The sequence below is a fragment of the Amblyomma americanum genome, chromosome 1, assembly GCF_052857255.1.
Source record: "Amblyomma americanum isolate KBUSLIRL-KWMA chromosome 1, ASM5285725v1, whole genome shotgun sequence".
In the NCBI taxonomy this organism is placed as follows: domain Eukaryota; kingdom Metazoa; phylum Arthropoda; class Arachnida; order Ixodida; family Ixodidae; genus Amblyomma; species Amblyomma americanum.
In genome coordinates, this window is record NC_135497.1 from 371,984,602 (window position 1) to 372,004,462 (window position 19,861).

At 46.3% G+C, this 19,861-nt stretch overlaps 2 protein-coding genes across 2 annotated transcripts in view; one reads left to right on the forward strand and one right to left on the reverse strand.

Annotated features, from left to right (window-relative positions):
• Positions 1-11,861, forward strand: part of LOC144115653 (prolyl 4-hydroxylase subunit alpha-2-like) — a 71,395-nt gene extending 59,534 nt beyond the window's left edge. Inside the window, exon 3 of the mRNA XM_077650099.1 lies at positions 11,695-11,861. Coding sequence (XP_077506225.1) covers positions 11,695-11,714 — 20 coding nt within the window. The 3' untranslated portion in view covers positions 11,715-11,861. The remainder of the gene's footprint in view (positions 1-11,694) is intronic.
• Positions 6,325-19,861, reverse strand: part of LOC144115651 (nose resistant to fluoxetine protein 6-like) — a 36,068-nt gene continuing 22,531 nt past the window's right edge. The window contains exons 9-15 of the mRNA XM_077650092.1: positions 19,672-19,837; positions 18,146-18,225; positions 17,169-17,291; positions 15,675-15,798; positions 11,764-11,953; positions 8,949-9,091; positions 6,325-6,846 (exon numbers count right to left, since the gene is read on the reverse strand). Of these exons, the coding sequence (XP_077506218.1) occupies positions 6,511-6,846; positions 8,949-9,091; positions 11,764-11,953; positions 15,675-15,798; positions 17,169-17,291; positions 18,146-18,225; positions 19,672-19,837 (1,162 nt within the window). The 3' untranslated portion in view covers positions 6,325-6,510. The remainder of the gene's footprint in view (positions 6,847-8,948; positions 9,092-11,763; positions 11,954-15,674; positions 15,799-17,168; positions 17,292-18,145; positions 18,226-19,671; positions 19,838-19,861) is intronic.

A 19,861-nucleotide genomic window follows, 5' to 3' on the forward strand; every position in this document is an offset into this window, starting at 1 on the left:
CGATGAATTGGCGGTGTCAATATCTTCACTGCAGTAAAAGAAAGGTGTGGACTGTGTTATTTTGGATGGCAGTGTAAAGAGCTTTTAACGAATCTCGAGGAGGCTAATGCCAGGAATATATTTACGCAAAGGTCACGCGCAAGTTAGTCGCTGACGATGCATGTTTAGCAAATAGGAAAAACGCATATTTGCCTCCTTTTGTGGTATTAAGCCGTTCAGCACTGTTCGCCAAACTGGATGTGAAAAAAAAGGTTTAAACTTTGGCGCTGCTGCGAGGGAGAGGGTAAGCGATCTTATGGGCCCCCTAATGCCAGTAAGCTTCTCAATATTACATTTCTTCCAGGTCTTCGCAACGTCAGTAAGTCTCTGCTTATTAGACGTCTTGCAGGTTTTCTTTTTATATACATGGTGCAGATTTCTGTCTAATAGTATACGCTGCATTGTGCCAATTTAACCACGGCTGTCATAGCGAAATTTTGTGGCTTGTCCTCAACAGGAGACATAACAGCGAATGGAGATTTCCGATGAAGTCGATGATAAATAGAGAGGAACTACATGCAAAAACGTTGAAAATAGAAGTCTTTTGACTAAAACAGGCCGTCCGGTGACGAGACGATAAAATGAATAAGTGAGACATTTTCGGTGATCTTACTGATAAATTAGATTTTGGGACTAATATTGCGTTCTCAAGATTCTGATTGGGAAAAATTCATTCGCCTTTCCATTGCTAAAAATGCCCTAGTATACTCTGGCACTCATTACAAAACTGCGCAAAATTCCAAGGGACGGAATGGAATGATCGAAGCGATATCAAATGGTGCGAACTGTGCCCGGCACGGCTCCCAAAGGCACGGAGCTAGAAAGCACCGCCAGGTACTCTCGCTATCCACTGAAAGCACCTTGCATCGCGTCAAGAGTCCTCATCAGCTCTTGCCTCCTACGGCGGAGTTGGCTTTTGTTTCACTACTCGTAAGTATTCGTGCTTTCCTGCTTTCGTCACGAAGAAATATAAAGCATATTGTTTAGTTAAACATTTTCATCCGTGTGTGTTAAGCCTTCAGGTCTCCTAGTGGCTTTCTTTGGAGTCCGAAATTAGCACATATTGGAAAACGCATGAAACAATGTTAATGCAGAAACACTCTCAATACGGGTGTGAGAGCCATTCGTTGTAGAATGTGGCGCCTCCAAAAGCTTATATCAATTGCAACGCCGTATGAGATATTGATACGAGTGGCGTACAGCAGAGCTGTAGGTCGGAAGCATCTGCACTCTACAGATTAAGGGATCCTAAAGGGCTAATTTCAGAACGCTCTTTAGGTTATACGGCTTTGTTACCTAAAGTCAGGAGTTCTTCATGTTTCTTTAACTGAAGAAAGCGTTGAAAGGAGCCACCTAATCTTTGAACCGTCCTTAGCAGCTCACTGCGTAACGGGGTACTGCGGGAAACGAGCAGCTTGTTGTACGCGTCTGGCGTCGAGATTGAGCTTAATAATAGAGATTTATTTCTTTAAGCCCAAAAAGAAAGCAGCACACATCTTTAACCCTGCACTTTTTTTGAGGTACATGTGCCTATGTGCACTCGTTTTTGCATTTTACGTATATTGTTTCAATGCTTTGGATGGCTTGGCAGGAAAGCGTAACTAGTCTGGCAGCGTACCATTCTATACAGTGCAGTGGCAGTGCAGCGGCAGCAGTGAATGTTCGCTCTGCCATTGGGACCTCGGCGTCACCGCATCCGCTGTAGCCGCCCTACTGCGCAAGCGCAGAGCGAGTTCTTCTGCAGTGAAGCAAGCTTACAAGTCAAGGAGCGAGGTAAGGCAGCCTGAAGATGGTGTTGTGCCTACTTCAAGGAAAGGACGATCCAAGGTCGGCCTCACTAAGCGCTCCTCAGTAAAGTGCATTCAAAACTGACTGGAAGATGGCAAGCTGAGGCATGGAGCGTACTAAGCTATTGCCCTAAAGGATGCGACAAAAAGCGTGGGTACTGCGGGAAACGAGGAGCTTGTTGTACGCGTCTGGCGTCGAGATTGAGCTTAATAATAGAGATTTATTTCTTTAAGCCCAAAAAGAAAGCAGCACACATCTTTAACCCTGCACTTTTTTTGAGGTACATGTGCCTATGTGCACTCGTTTTTGCATTTTACGTATATTGTTTCAATGCTTTGGATGGCTTGGCAGGAAAGCGTAACTAGTCTGGCAGCGTACCATTCTATACAGTGCAGTGGCAGTGCAGCGGCAGCAGTGAATGTTCGCTCTGCCATTGGGACCTCGGCGTCACCGCATCCGCTGTAGCCGCCCTACTGCGCAAGCGCAGAGCGAGTTCTTCTGCAGTGAAGCAAGCTTACAAGTCAAGGAGCGAGGTAAGGCAGCCTGAAGATGGTGTTGTGCCTACTTCAAGGAAAGGACGATCCAAGGTCGGCCTCACTAAGCGCTCCTCAGTAAAGTGCATTCAAAACTGACTGGAAGATGGCAAGCTGAGGCATGGAGCGTACTAAGCTATTGCCCTAAAGGATGCGACAAAAAGCGTGGGTACTGCGGGAAACGAGGAGCTTGTTGTACGCGTCTGGCGTCGAGATTGAGCTTAATAATAGAGATTTATTTCTTTAAGCCCAAAAAGAAAGCAGCACACATCTTTAACCCTGCACTTTTTTTGAGGTACATGTGCCTATGTGCACTCGTTTTTGCATTTTACGTATATTGTTTCAATGCTTTGGATGGCTTGGCAGGAAAGCGTAACTAGTCTGGCAGCGTACCATTCTATACAGTGCAGTGGCAGTGCAGTGGCAGCAGTGAATGTTCGCTCTGCCATTGGGACCTCGGCGTCACCGCATCCGCTGTAGCCGCCCTACTGCGCAAGCGCAGAGCGAGTTCTTCTGCAGTGAAGCAAGCTTACAAGTCAAGGAGCGAGGTAAGGCAGCCTGAAGATGGTGTTGTGCCTACTTCAAGGAAAGGACGATCCAAGGTCGGCCTCACTAAGCGCTCCTCAGTAAAGTGCATTCAAAACTGACTGGAAGATGGCAAGCTGAGGCATGGAGCGTACTAAGCTATTGCCCTAAAGGATGCGACAAAAAGCGTGACCTATGCTTCCTTTGGTCCCCATGAACCGGAGCACGAATGAATACAGCATGCACTCATTGCGCGGAGCATTTTTAGGCTAATATGTCTTGCGCAGTCATGAAACATTGGGCCTGTGTGTTGCTCCGACTATTGCGGATATATTATTTTGCTCGTGGGGAAACGCATTCAACAGAGTATTCTTGCGCAGGCGCTGCGTGGCCCGCATTTGAAATCCTGGAAGAGCTCGGATATGTACGTTTCGGATATAACTTTGCCTGCGTTCAACTCCTTTTTAGACTCAACTTGTTCTTCGTGCATTTGTGCGCCAGCTGCAAAGCATGACCATTTGAGGATGACCAGCTTTTTTTTGCAACCACTAGGGAGGTGTTGACTACCTGTCTTGTGTTCTCTCTGTTACTATATTTCAGATCTGCTTGTATTAAAGAACGCAGTTATCTTTGTATCGAGCCTTTCTGTACCATGCTGGTCTTGCTTTGTGTCTAGCCTTTATGGGCTCTTCCTTTATCTTGCCCTGAAATAAAGTTTCCTCGACACTCCGTCTCTTTATTAAATACTGCATGCTGAATGGCCACTTGCTCCAAATAGAAGACAAGCGCGTCAGATAGAAACAGCCTTTTGTTGATTTATTAATTCATACGTGCCTGTGTTATGGGTACACCTTTCTGTACAACTGGCACTGAAATAATTTCGGTACAACTAAATTCGCAGAAGCGATTAAACGAAACATTCTGTCCACCTCCGGCTACAGTCAAACGTGCTTAACGAGGAAGAAATCCGAAAGTAAACCGGATATAAGAAATGTGCGACAGTTGCTTTCACCAACCGCTACATGCGTTAAAATCCACTTGGCGGCGCGTAAGCAAACTTAAATTCGCTGCAGGGAAACCCAAAGAAGAAACCTGGGCCGGCTGCTTCACCAACCGGTACGTGTCTCAAAATCGGTTTGAGCGGCACGCGATCTGTCCAAAATTCGCGCCAGTGAAACGGAAACAGGAAATGTGGCCCAGTTTCTCTCCCCAACAGCTAAGTGCGCTAGAATCGATAAGGCCGCTGTGGCCTGTGGGAATGTCCTCTCTCATTCATCCTTTCTCTATGCTGCCACCATGGTGGCCACCAGCATGACCCAGGTGACCGCCCTATCTTGGCTTATTTTCCGCTCACAACGCCGACGACGACGGTGCCGGATTTCCTGCGCAACGGGAGCTTATAGCTGTCGCATTAAAAGGGATTGCTCTTGTAGCAGAAAAAGGCAATCTAGAGGTATCTCATAAACAGGCGGCGCTGATTGTGTTGCTTATATAGTCGCATATGTCTCACATATGTACATTCTAATTCGCTTCTATGTGCACTTAAACGCTGTTTTGACCAGAGCACAAGCATTGTTTCCATTCACACCGGTGCTGAGAGTAACTGTCGAGTTGGACATGATGGGACAGCTGGGGAAGTTAGTTTAGATTGATAAAAGTCAAGTGGTGTTGGATGAGGATTACTTATCGTTGATCATGGACAGTTTTCGCACTGCGGTGGAATTGCACTGTTGTTTGAAGGTTTGTACGTGTTTTGGACAGAATTAACAGTGTATCAGCACGCTCCTGCATGAATAGAGAAAAAACTAAAGGATGGCGACATCCACTCACATCTTTCCGGGGATTTTAACACTTACGACTTGTATCCGCACTCTGCGTATGCTGATGTCCTGTTCTTAAGCAGCTCGGCAAATAACGGAAGCTTTTCACATGTCTGGCAGCAGATTAACTGCATAAGTTAGCGGCCCGTCACGTTAATGTAAGAAACTGAATACTGGCGTCGGACCTCAGTGCTGTATGACTCACTCTCTTCTTTTTTAATTCTTTTACCGTGTTTGGTTTTAATACTTCTCCTTACTTCTCGCTGAGGACAAATTTTCGTGTATTTTCGTGCTATAAGAGGAAACCAAAGTAACGGGTCAACGCTTCTGTTACCGTCTTTCTCACCTTGTCTGTTGTTTCCTTCGCTGTGCTTTCACCAAAAGCGGAACGGGATGTAAGCTCTGAATGTGGCGCGTCTAGCTCGTACTTAAATATGTGAGGATTACCGCTTCTGTTCAACCAATTGGAGAGGTGAAATCTAAAAAAGAAATATAAAAAAAAGAGAAAATGCGATACAATATCGTGTTATACATGGGACATACCTGAAAGACCAGACTTAATACCTGTTGCTGAACGCATAAATTATTTCTTCGTTTAGCCGAGGTTGTTTCATATGCCAGTCATTTTAAAGATAGCCATCAAAGTGGCTGAGACATCGGCAGCCCATCTGTTGGGAAAGAGGCACATGCACTCGCATACGAACTCTTTGTTGCTTAGTTTTGTCTGCAACTCAAAGAAGTGGAGGGCTTAGAGTCGGAGCGTACAGAAATACGTCACATACGTGCACCAGGGAAATTAGTCTTTAGTTAGTGTATTATATTGGTATACATTACTGGCTGGCATAGCCAAGGTATGAACTTTTGTATTTTAGTGAAGTTAACGGAAGCAAATACAACTTTTTAAGAACTGAAAAGACAAAAAGAAGAGGTAGCGGTGGAAGGCTTTTGTACAGTGTTCTTCCACTTGTATTGTTAGAAGTAACACACTGATGAAAAAGCAAAGAATTTTGCATGCACTAGAAATAGTGCCTGCGTGAAAGAATCCAGCGCGTGCAGCCTTCGGGTCCCAAACGTGTTCCTGACCAGTCCTCGAATAGCGGCATACAGATCATTGGATTTAATTTTATGCTTGGATGCTCTACAGCGCCGCATATCTACCAACCTAATAGAGTTGCGTTAAAGTGTGTGACCAAACACGAAATGTAGGATTGCAGCAGCCAAGAAGGAAACATGCGCCATAACCGACCTTACCTGTATACACCAGAGCTTACTCAACGCAGTCCTGACCGGAGTATGAGGCTAAGTCCAACATCTCTTTTCGAAAATTTCATATATGCCGTCGCCTTAAATACCAAGTTAAGCGCCGCTGTATTACAGCCTAATCTGTGCAAATTTTTTTTTTTTGCAGCTGAATAAATCGGTAGCGCTGGGTGCCTCGACAGTTCTTCCTCCAGGTCTACGCCAGACGGCTTGATTCACTCACGACGGAGCTAAAAGTGGCGGCCATAACCTCATTCGTGAACAAGCAGCTTTGTATTTTAATGTGAGACATAATAATGGAGTGTGAAGTTAAGAATGCACACTAGAGGCCGGAAGCGCGTCTGTAGTGAAGTCCCGCTTGCACTGAGACAAGGTCATCAGTGCCACGAGACCGGAGTACCCGAAATGCATGATGCGGAGCATTCAGCAGGACACCAATTCCCCGCCGCTAAAAGAGTTTTCACTTGTGGCAACAAAACAGTGGCTATTGGCGTATATTCTTGAGCACTCGACCATTGAACGGGAATCATGTGCAATGGCGGCAATCAAAGCCGAACAGTGCACGAATCGCTTTGAAACCTAGGCGTCGTAGTAACAGCAGCCGGCTGCTGCTTCTGCTTCTTGGGGGCGATTCGACCGCCAGAGAGCTTGCTGGCGATGCTTGCGACCGAAGGAACGAGACGACTGGTCCCTCGAACCATGCCGCTTTTGCCGCCTCCTCTCCCGCGAGGCCCGCCAAGCTGCAAGGACTTGCGGTTCCGCGGTGTCACAGTACGGTTGACGATTAGGTCCTTCGCTACGACCAGAGGGCGCTCGATGAAGATGGACGCACCAAGTGCGACGAAGAAAGCGAGCACGAGGGTGCCCATGGCGTTGTAGAACTGCGCAGGAAAAGAGCGAGTGATGTGAACTGTGTGTAATAGACACTGGGGTTCCCCGGAAGTTACATAAAATGGAGTTTTCCCTTATTTTTCAAAGGATAACTAAACTGTACGAAAGCCACACCGAAGTTGATTAAATAGGGACCGGAGCCGTAAGATTAAGTTTTTATGCTATGTTCTTAAATACTCTTAAATGGTTAAGCGTGCTTCAAGCAGCAGTTCCATCTTTATTCAAAGTATCTAATGATAACTTAGGGATCCGCATTTTACGGATGGCAGTGACGCGCAGATATGTTCAGGCTGCCAGGGCAATCGTGCTTGACAGAAGTGCAAGGCTGCCTAGCGCGCAGCGGCACAGGCACAGAAACCTGTCATCCGAATTGTCGTCTTTACAAACAAATGTTTTGTCATTAATAATCGCGTTAGAGCGACGATTTATGTGTTCTAAAGGGATAATGCAGTCGGGCCAGCATGCTCCTTTTGACATATCTGCACTTGGCAACGGCCCACTTCAAACTTATCTAGAGTCTCTCGATAAAATGCAGAAACTAAGGCGTAAAAAAATATATATGCATACGCACCAGTCGCCCATGTTCTCTTAGAAGCGCAGTGCACTAAAAATGGTGGTCGATTTGTACATATATTGGCCAAATCGCAGTTAGGTGCGCTAGCGTTGTGTCGCTAATGTTTTACATTTTTTTATCGTCCACCTGCCGACTAGGTCCGTGACAAAATTGGATATCGAAATCATGCCGCTAGTCGATCTAAAATAATGACGTCCTTACTAAAGGACGGATAACCACCGATTTGAAGGAAGTGGCGGCAGAGTGTAGGCTCTCTGATGCGCTATTAAAGATCAGTGTCGACGCATTCATTTTACTTTCGGAATTAGTCGAGGATGGTTAGACGTGTCTTTGTTTTTTGGTCTTTTCGTGCTTATAAAGTTCTATTTTTGATTAGATGGTCTCTGTGATTAGCTCGCAGTTTCCTGTCGACACAGGCAAATTTCTATTCGCCCTCAGTGTCTCTTTTAAAAAATACGCCACACATCACTTACAGGCCCGTCTGGCAATGAAATGAATGAATGAATGAATGAATGAATGAATGAATGAATGAATGAATGAATGAATGAATGAATGAATGAATGAATGAATGAAAAACGTCAATTCAGTCGAGTGAAGCATTCTTGGGTGGAGCCCCTATAGTCCACGGTCCCTGCAGAGACTAACATTTGCAAAATTATTTCGATGAAGCTAAAAGGGCTCACCTGCTTACTGTGATGTGAATTATTAAAAGTTCCTGTGTAAAACACGAACTGATTTCGAAGTCGATCACACGGAAGTGGGACACAAGTGGGCATTACCGCACTAGGAGGATTTAAGTTGTTTAACAGCGGAATGAACCGCTGACCCGTCAACGCCATGGTACGGTCCCAGATTTTTTGTTAATCATTTAAACCAGAGAGGCCGAACAGGGAGTGGAGGGGGGGAAGGGAATCTTGCATCTATTAGAAAATCAGTGCAAACTCGGTGGCACAGGGGAACGAACCCAGCACTTTCCGAATGCGAGACGGATGTTCTACCACAAGGTCATCGCTTCGGCTAATGCAACCGCTTGTTCCAAGACCCTTTTCCTTAGCATTTGACCCCTGGAAAGCCGAGCACCAAGCCTGGGGAAATCTTGTACCCATTATAAACCCGGTGGGTTCCCGGCGGACCTCGGGCCGCACTGTGATTTTCTACCTTTTATTTCGTCTTTGGTGCGATTGCTCCGACCTTATGCATACCCGCAAAACTTTGACTATCTTGCACCAGCAAAACTACTGCTGCAAGAACGTGGAACATGTAGCCCGGAAAAGCAGGAAAGCAACGTTTCTCCAATACATTAGAACTGAGACGTTATTTGCTTCGGTTGTTTATCCACAATAGCCGGTTAATCTGAATCAAGCAGGCAATGATATTAAACATTTCCCAGTGCTTTTTCGCACAAAAAATCAGGTTAGTTCTAACGATACTCCAGTGAATACCCCGAGCTCCCTCGTAGCTCCTAGAAGGTTCGCTTCCAAGGCCTAGCGCAATGCTCCGCAGACCGTAATCACTTACCATTGGCAGGAACCAGATGAGTATGCGCTCCCGAATGGTCCAGAGACGGAACCAGACGAGCGGCACGTGCAGCACGTACACAGCGTAAGATAACCGGCTCAGAGGCACCAGGAGGGGGCTGCTGAGCACGCTGTTAACCACTCCTGTACGAGCGAAGACACCCGTCAAGACAATGCGTTGGTGGAAACTGGGAAACTCACTGTGGACATCAGACAAGGAAAGACAAGCATTTCTATCTTCTCCGTCTTTATACCAAGCCCCATACATACAGCGACTCTGTACTTGCAAACAGTACAAGACAGAAAATTAGCTTTCCGGCTACACACCTAGTGTTCACAGCAGGGACCTTGAGTGCGCACCAGACTTCGAAAAGACCCACGTTCTAACGGCTGAAAATCAGTTAAAGAGAGGAATACTGGAGGAAGTGAAAATTAAAAATAAACGTGGTGCTTAATGTGTAAGTCACTCCTAAATCTATTAATCGCCGAAGGATCTGGTACACCTTGGGTTCAGTGCGTAAACGAAAAGTTGTTACCGTATCGCGTCTAACCGTTTAGTCCTTTCGTGTTGTGTATGGCGGCACAGTCTTATGGATACTTATCGCTTGCGTAGTTACTTATTCTACGCAACAAGAAAAACACCGTCAGTTGATAGTGCACCTACGCGTGTGTGTCGCGTGCTCTTCTCTGTCAGGCTTTTAATTTTGGCGCCTTTTAATAATGTTTTTATTCGTGTCATATACGGTACGTCACACTGGAGGCCGGCAGTAAAATCTGTCATAAATGACAGCTTAAAGGCGCGCTCACACTAGCGGGAAGCTTCCCGCAGCGGCACAGCGTCAACGTCGACGCTGCCTCGCAGCTCCTCGGAATGACGCTCACACTGCGCGCGTGTTCTCGCTGCGGTTGTCTTGGAATGTAGAGAGAGGAGGCGCTGAGGGAGGACCCGAACGAGCAGAAAGAGAAGGGGATAGTCACGTGACACCAGAGAAGACTGGAAAGCGCGCCCTTTTCCCGCGTCGTCGTCTTGATCGTCTGCTAGCTCTCCTCCCGTCACCCTTTTTGTCTCGAGGATGGCTGGTTCGAACGATGAGCTGTTGGCTACGGTAAACGTGCTTATACTTTTGAAAAAGACATAGCGCATGAAGACAGGACAGTGCAGAGACTGCTGCAGGTGATCGAGATTCGAGCCACGTTGGCCGAAGGGGCACCACCTTTAGCAGGCTGCGAGGTTGTCCGAGACTGGGGCTTCGCCCGCGAGGGGCGCAGCGGGGTTTACGGAGCTTCTCCCAAGCGAACTCCCCTAAAGAAAGCCGGGCGCCAGGCCGGGGGACGCTTGTACCCATTTTTACCGGTGGGTGCCCGGCGGTGGGCTTCGAACCATACACCTCCCGGAGCTGAGACGGGCGCCCTGTCTTCATGCGCTGTCTTTTTCAAAAGTGATGCACCAACAAGCCCAAAGTTCCACCCTATTAAGTGCTTATACTTGTTTGTTCGCTGCTTCTGCACCGCCGCTTCTGCACCGTCTCAAGTAGCATGTCCATGCTGGCAAAGCAGCCGCCGAGTGCCCGGCCGGGAAAAATAGGTACCGGAAAAAATACGGAAAAGGTACGGGAAAAGGTACGGGGAAGGTACGGAAAAGGTACGGGAAAAATAGGTACCGGACCCATCGCTCTGCGGGACGGCACAGCAGGCTGTCCACGGGAGAAAAACCGGCTTGTGCGGGAAGCGGCACGCGGAAAACGTCCTGCGTTGCGCGTTTTCCCGCTAATGTGAGCGCGCCTTTACAGAGCCACAGAACACCAAGCACTACAGCGCGGTATAGTGGAACTGCTTATGTAAAAAACGGCCAATACAATGCAGTGCACAATACACCCTGATCGATGAAATTCCAGTCTTCGAGAGTGGATAGAGCATGGAATTAGCATGTTATAAGGCAGGAAAAAATGAGAAAACAATTGCGTTGAAACAATAAACGTTAAAAAATGCATGCACAATTGTAGTCGAGTGAGGCAAGAGAGAACGAACATAATTACAATTTCCGCTGGAAATAACTTCAGTGCATATAAAATTAAAATCGGTAATGCAGACATGGTCACAAGGAGAAATGAGTAGAAACAGAAAGGGAAGATCGTTGAGAACAAAATCAAGCAGCAACAGGCAGAAAAAAACTAGCCTAATTCCTGCTTGTCAGTGACAAAGCCACAGACAATCATTCTGGCATCTAATATTTTCGGAGTTCATTAAATCTGTATATTTCTAGCTGTATTTTTTCTGTGCTCAGTTTATTTAACATTCTCGGCATCTGTTTTTGCAGTGCTTGTAGACCATATGTTGTGCGGTATGTTTTCACATTCCAGAGTTCGATGTAACGGGTGAGATGGCTGGGGGCGTTATTTCGCAGGTTCGCTAACTCTCTTAAACATTACCGCCACTCTTTATTTCCTGTTTATAAAGCTTATTTTATCGGTTGTCGTATATCTCCATAATAGCCATCACATTGTATTTCAAAAATAGTTCACGTGAGTGAAGACGACTACGTACATTTTCTACTGCGCGCAGAAACATTTTTTTTTCAGTATGTGGAGCTATTGTATATTTTCCTTTGTTATAGACGCCTTAGCGGAACGGTGTGATGCGGCCCATATTCGGCACCTATGCATGAAGCGCCGCTTCAAAGTAATATGTGTCTTTTCCGGGGAAGCGTACTTAGCTGCGCCTTCCCGTCTTTTTTTTTTTGTTTCAAGCTTTGCACATTGGCAGATGAGCCAGCAACTATTGCACCGACGCTGACATGGTAAAACAGCTTCCCGCACCTCCTCGGTCCGAGACGCAGGCGAACACGAGCCAGCCGATGCACAGCGCCCAGACGAGGCGATGGCACGAGGCGTACAGTGCCGCAACCCATGGCGCCGGCAGCGCGTCTCCGTCGCCCCACTCCTTGGTGCAGAAGAGCACGGTGGCTCCACCCAGGAACACCGCGCTCCACGCGGCCCCCTGGCACACCTGCGCACGGAGGTCGACGTAGGCGGTGCGAGTGGCACGGCAATGCAGATAGTCAGCGCCTGTAGAAATAGTCATAGCATAGCGCGATCCACTACCGTGATCCGCTTCCGCGGGGCGCCACTACGCACGCGCTGATTGGTTCCGATGTGGCAGGCGCGCACGCAGCTGACCTTTACAGCTCACGGGAACGTGGCGCCATCTGGTGGCCCCATGGCATTTTTCGCACTCGCAGTGGCACCGGCGCGGATCACGGTAGCGGATCGCGGATTGCGCTATGCCACAACTGTAATCAGAGAGATCAGCGGTTTCTGGCGAGGTCTGAACAGGGCTAAATGAGCGATGCGGGGAGGAGTCACATTTTCATGGTGCGGAGGGTGCGGCCGTAAAGCGACGCAAGCTGCACAGCAGAACGAATGGCAACATGGCCGAGCATTCATATAGCTTGGGCCCCACATGGATGGCTTGTAGAGATGAAAGAAATGTTATTTAAGGCTATTGGTCCTATCTTTCTCTTCCTTTTGTGTTGCCAGTGTAACGCTCGACCATATGCAAGCTGCACGGACTCAAAGCGGACCAGACATTTAGGTCCGCTTCGACATGGCCATCAGACCAATCTGCCGAACGAAATTTTGAAAGAATGAACGCGAACCATATCATAGCAAAAAAAGGAAATTCTTAAGCACATCAGTGGTCTTCCTTTGAAGTTTTTGGACCATACTGAGCCCGCAGGACATAAGAATTTCAAGCGCACATTAGCCGGCGTTCCGTTCCTTGCAGGAAACTGCCGCCTGAAATGTGCGCACGTATGGCGAGTTGCGACAGCAAGGCCGCGAGCACAAGTCGTTTGCACTTTCCGGCTCACGCCCTTGATCGTGCATGATGTCTGCTTACACTTTCGCATGTTTCGTATGGCGATAGTTTGCAACATGGAACGTTAAAGGGTTAAATGGACTATGCAAAGAATTCAAAGTCTCTTGTAAATGTTTACTATGCTTAGAAATGATGCTAATGAGCGTTCACACCAAGTATAAGTCTTCGAAACGGAGCCGGCGATTTATTATAAATTAAAAAAACGTTTTTTTTAAACTTCGCAGGCCGATTGGTGTGCTTGTAGTGACCGATTTTGGAACTGAAATCGTGGAATAAAGACGTCACAATACCAATGACGTCGCCAGGCCACCACTCGCTGTCATTCGCTGGAGCCACGGCAGCCACGACGTCACGGGCACACTTCCGGTAGCCGTGAAAATCGTCTGCTCGTGCCGCCGCGCGGCCCCTCTCAGGCAAGCGCGGGCCAGGGCATTGCCTTCGCGCATATGGTTTCAATTTTCGTCTGCCGCCTCCTTCTGTCGGGAGTTCAGGAGCCACTTGCACGGCTCTTCGTGGGCACGCATAGGGCTCGATGCCCATCGCGGCTGTAAGAGCGAGCGGTCTCGCCTCGAGGTCCGGGATTATTACTGCTAACTACAACAGACGACAAGCAAGAAACCCGACGCGCGCCGCAATCCAGGAAGGCGAAGAGAGACCGGAGACATGCCGCCACGCCGCCGACGCTGATGCTGGGGTGCTATAAGCGACAACAGGAAGTTGCAAAGCGAACGTCAGCTGATGACGTACTCAAAGGCGGGGCCCAGTCCCAGAGCTGTTTTCTTTATTTTTGTCTGGTGCCCCGCGTGTACGAGTTGAGGGGGAAGAGGAGGAGCGTAATTTTCAATCGTGTATATCTTCGTTGTTATTGATGCTAGCTTAAAAATTCTTGCGTTGGGGTGACGAGTGATGAAAGGCCTATCTCTCGTCTGCTTTACGTAATCTCAATTAATTTATTGCATAGTCCCTTTAAATAAAGAGATAGCCTGAGAAAAGGAGACACTCCTGTTTAAAACGATGCCCCTTTGCGGCAGGTAGTCTATTAACAGCTTTATCCGCAACCTCGACGTCTGTGAATAGCTGTGTCTGCACGTTTTGCACCTATTTGACTGGGTAAAACCTGGGCAGAAGGCATACCATTGAAAGGAAGAAAATTTCAAAAAAAAATTGCGGTTAGTTTTGGTAGGTTCTTGTGTTGAGTTTAACCTACCTCTGGTGCACGTCGGCTATGAAGAAGGACGTAGTAGAGGACTCCGGATTAATTTCCACCTCGGGGGGGGGGGGGGGGGGGGGGATCGAAGTGTCCGGTATTCCGTACCTCAACCCTCGGCTCAGCAACCGAACAACAATGTCACCGTGTGATATCGACGGCTTTAGTTTAGCTTCATACCAATTCGATGACATACGACAATACGCGAACGATTTGAAAATACTGGTCTAGAGCGCGGTGGTCTTTCGGTACACTTAAGCTTTGTGAGATGAAACTTATACTGTTAAATAGGAGCACAGCTCCAATAGACGTGCACTAGCAAGTGATGTACGTGCACATCTGCTGCATTTAAAGCCCCAAGCCTGGATGTCAGAAATAATCATCCCATAGTCGCCATCTGAAGATGCTACAATCTGAAAAAGTTTTATAGGGCAATAACGGAGAAGCACAGCTGAATTAATCGTTCGCAGCTACAAAAAAATGACACGCCATTGTCGTCATTGTTTCGTGTTAACAGGGTGCAACAAAAAGAGGTCCTGAAATTAGACAGCCCAAGAAATACTGAGCAGCAAAGAGAGCAGGAGACGAAAGCGTGAAATATATTGCATTTCTCCCTGACAGTGTGTGCGAAAAGGTCTCTTGGCTGAGACTGACCCATTTTTTTTTCTCTAAAGAAAAGAAAAAAGCGCTCACGAAAAAGAACATCCTACGGGATATATTATTCATGGGTGACTTTGGCGGGATACCTTCACTCTATGAAAGCATGGAAAGATGCAAACATTAAAGATGGCAACAGAGCCGGGAACTGTGGCTGTTTCCTCGTTTCTGCCATGTGGTGCATCTCTTCCACTAAGTCGCGGAGCTATGCTAGAGAGGTAAATACGAAGATATAAACGCTGCCATATAAAAAAACAATAGGAAAGAGCCGAGCCCAATTAGAGAGCAGTAATTCGGAGTTGCGCTTTTCCTAAATGTAATATAGCAGCTTCTTTTTAACTGCCCATGCGGCGACTCCTTCTGATATTGATGATCTCCTTTTTTAGAGTTTTTTAAGTGTTTCCCAAATCTGCTTGCTGAACAGGAAGGCTACCTTCTGGAAGCAACGATGTAAGAGCTGTTTTGAGAGTGCCCTCTCCGCAGCTTGTAATTACGTATTGCTTGTTGGGTACCAAAACACCCATGTATTGAATACGTGTTGAATACGTGGAGCTACTTGAGTGAGTGGAACTGGTAGCACACCCCCAGCTTTGCAGAGTGAAAAGTGCGAGAGGTGAGTGGTCGCAGCCTGCCCGACGTGGCGGTTACAAAGCTGCACGCTAGCACGAACTCGCCCATGAGCGAACGTCTCGGACGGATATGCATGAGAGTAAGAAATTAATGGACCTCTCACGGAGACAATTAACCGCTAACCAGTCATGATTCGAGCAGCTCGCAATCAATCGTTTCACCACATTCTATCTAACGGCGCTGATTGCTCACTGACGGGTACGTACATTAAGGGGCCGAGGCAACACACAACTGCTGCATTGTTCAAGGCGCCCCTGAGGCCTTGTTAAATTAGAGCTTGGAGGGGAAATTTAGCGGACACAAATTTAAAAGAAGGTAAACAAAAAGCAGGTATTTCCACAGTGACTGATTACGTACCCAGCCCAACTCAAAACGGGGCTTCTTCGTGAGAAACGCGTAAGCAGTGATGATCCCCAGGCAGAAAGGACCAAAGTGTGTGTATGGCCTGAAATAAATGTGCTCCAGCACCTCCTTTGCGAACCTGAAAATAAGAGAGTAATTTTGCTCTCATTAGATGCTCGAACACACGTGGTGCTCATTGTTACACGAAGAAGCGTTCAATAACGCACGAAAAGCAGCGATAATGTGCAGCGAAAAAAATGTTTCTTATCCTTGCTGGTGCTCACCAGCTTCATTTTCACTTTGGATGAAGGCGGTCTTGTGTCTCCGTAAAACGCATCGAATGGCATCATCCGTGAGAATTGCGACAACTGCTTCCGAAAGCTTGCCTGCGATTACGGCAGTATGTGCCTCTGTTAGTATTTGCAGAATACAGAGGGCAGTTATGGTATGGCAGTAGGGTTTACCTCTTCATTATAATATATCTACATCGGTAGATATAGTTACATAAACAGCCACAAAACATTATACTTTGCAATGCGGAAGTAGTGACTATATAAGGCGGAACAACCCCGTTGTTCTTAGTGGCACGGGACTCCTTAATCTTCAATCGCTGACTATTCCCGACATACTGTTCAGTATACAGAGAAAAGCGTGGCGCGACAGAATAAAAGAGCAAAGGAATCTGCGTATGGTGTGATAATTACAATGCAGTCTGTGTCCACCAGCCATAAAAGTCAAAGGTCTGCACAGGATTTCATAAAGAATGCAGACTTGGAAAAGGTCTAGCCCTTGCGCATACAAAATAAGTTTTTAAATTTATCTGTTGAACTGCTTGATAACATTTGGAAAAAAGGGGTGGTGGTTTAGCTCTAGTTAAACCTGGAGTGGCGCGATAGCTACAGCTGGCCGTGTGGAACTTGCTCAGTTGAATTGCAAATTCAATCTTTCGCCGCTCCGTTTCTCTGGGCGTTCCTTCTTCATCGTAGTTCCACTTGACAAGGCGCATGCGCACAGCTGTTGCAGCTCGGTTTCGCCGGCGCGCCGCGCCGCCGGCAGCTGCTCCGCACCACGTGACCAACCACGTGACAGCGGGGCGGCGCCGCCGCGCTGAAAGCTCGAAATTCTACCGTAATGTAGTTATCGCTACAAAAAATAATCGAATGTTTTGTGAATGCCTTCGAAAATCACTTCTAACAGCTTCGTGTAATACCGTGATGAGTAATACAGTCTTAGACTTGGTTTTCTCAATATCGTTAACTATTTTCCACTGTCATAGTCATTTCTCGGAGAGGAGAAAATACCATTATTACAAAAAGCGGTGAGAATAGCTTAACGTGTGGCGTAGTTATATAGATGAGGGAATAACTACCTTTTCACACCAACTATTCAACGCACGAGATTTAAAACTGATGTTTGAATGCATCGCATTACCGTTTTCATTGCATAAAATACTTGCTGTGGCAGGAATTTGGCAAAAAAAACACACGTAGAAACAGTGCCTATGCTTACGTTGAATCACCAGCGACAAAGAGCGCTGTTGGTGTGTAGTTCTGTACGAACGTCTGACACGCGACGACAATGGTGCTCGTGATAACCAAGAAAAGCATGGCGGTCGCCGAAAGGTAGAAATTTCTGTAAATGAAGAAACGAAACAATTCACATTTAGTAACTGTCTATTGGCTACCCTTTTTGATGGCAGACCCCAATACTCCACATAGCCTTGCCTGAAGTACTAGTCATACTTTTCAAAAACACATTCACGAATGGCAAAATAGGCGTTATGTTTCTATTCCAGTTGTCGGAGTGAAGAACGCCTTTAGAGTTTCCATTGTGGCGAAAATAAAGTATACGCAGAAAGTTTCAGCTGATATAGAGACAAGAATGCCAGCAGCTGGATAATATTTTCAGTATTCAATGAAAGGCCAGATTTTCTGAAAATGTGGTATCAATGTACGGAAGCGCCACGAGTGTGGTGTTCTCACGCGCTAGTGCGGCAACTTGACAAGTTTGGGAGCCGTCGCCTCAAGTTCACACCTACCACTTCACGACGAACAACTTGTGAGTGAGGTGTAAGATGTCAGTGCATGTTGCACACCTTCCGGTGGTGGAAATTGTTCGTCGCTTTTACTGCAACTAAAACCCCCACTGCCTATTAAACGTATCTTTTTTTTCAACGCACCAGTTTTATGCGGCTGTTGTTCACTATTTGATTCCAAGAAGGAAATATCATTATTTGATTTTTTCTAGATTACAGCTGCAGATTGTCTCCTAAAAGGAAGTCTAGCTTGGAGGATTTTTTTACACTTTTCATTCACCGATGAAATGTTGCTTGCGTTTAAATCAGGAGCAATATACCTGTACACATTATGGCTGAAACACTTTCATAGAGGAGATCACGAGAAAAGTGCACACATTGTCTTTCTATGACGGCTGCCAAAAGATGGGTAGGGAGTTACAGAAAGACCACCTTTGGAAGTGCTGCTCACCTAAAAAGGATTATTCCGAGGCCTATGAAGATAATGTGGAGCTGGGTGTCCACGGATATATACCAGTATGGCACCAAGCACTGTAAGAAAAGTACCAGTCAGTGAACCAATGAATGACCAACTGCTTTTCAGTTAACCGAAAACAATTATGAGCTAAGTTATATCGAACTCAGGTTCCCAATGCCTGCATTTCGGCTCATAAATTAGGCTAAATATGATAAGCGGTGTTTTTCGTATGCTTCGTATTTAGGCTTTTGTCTCGAACAAGCCTACCTCTTTGAGATCATTTTAATCTCTTGCAAGAAGTTGCGTATCGCTAAGGTTATTAAACATTATTTTTAGCTCCCAAAGCTCGTCAAGAAAAGTAAAGAGGCGATAGAAAGAACTGCGAATAGAGCAAAGCCTAGTCTCTCCACTGTTCGATTTTTTTTCTTCACGCTGTTATTTCGGCGTAAGCAAAAACATGCTAGAGTCGTCCATTATACATGCCAGGACGACTCTAACGTCTTAGAAATTCCAACAGCGAAGAGCGTAAGCGCCGCGTTGTTCGCGTTTCTTTCCATCGCGATAGTACCTGCATTAAAATCGCTTGGACTGCGTTTATTAGAGCGTTTACAACAGAAAAAAAGGACTCAAGAACTTTTGCTGTTCATAGTGCCATTATTTAAAACGTCTTTTGCGACGCCTCCACAAATAACGCGGTAACCTCACGTTCAGGTCCCTTCAATATGAACTGGTACAAAGTTAGAGCTTTAAATTAATGATTACTTCATAATTGTGTTTGACGACCACACTTTTTCCCGTTTTCTGTTTTTTTCCTTTTGGCGTAATTTTATCCGAAAATAATTTTCCACCTCACTCCAGAAATCCCCATAATAATCTTATTGTGTGTGTGTGTGTGTGTGTGTGTGTGTGTGTGTGTGTGTGTGTGTGTGTGTGTGTGTGTGTGTGTGTGTGTGTGTGTGTGTGTGTGTGTGTGTGTGTGTGTGCAAACTGGTTGCTCCCATTTCATATTGGCGGTACCTTTACAGTGTACTCTAGTATGCTAAGTTTCTTCTCGTATAAGCGTTATAATTGCGGATGTTCTAAAACGTTGATAGGTGTCTGCGCTGCGAAGCTGTGGATTGAAGATTATGTTTTAAAATTTTGAAATTTTCCACATCCGCACAATCTTCCTTAAATCGTGGACTCGTCAGCAGTCATCAGATAGACACTTTCCTTTTACAGATGCCGCAGTCAGTGGATAAAAACGTTTCATCACTCATTTGAATTTGAGAGCAGGGGAAGACGCTGAAAGCCTCGTGCTAACCAATAACTCGCCGTGAATTACGTGTAATGGTGCTGTTGAGCTATATTAATGTCAGTCGTAATTTAATGCGATTCACCCAAGTAAAACCTTGGATCTGTTTTCATGTTTATGTTCCTCAAATGCCCAAACCGCAACATGAAATGAATTGGAACTTTGTGTTTTGTTTTACTTTTAAGCGCCACAATTTTTTTTTTCAAACGAGGCAATTACACCTTACCAGGTCATCATGCGCAAGAAAGTTCTGCACGCTGAGAAGCAGTAGCCACCAGTTTTTGTTGCACTTCTCGATCTCAGCTCCGATGTACTCGTTCCATAAAGGCCCGTCGCCGAAGTGTCGGATAAGTGTGAGCATGAATATGCCCACGCAAGCCATTGGAATCAGCCTGTAAAAGAAACACCACTGCGGC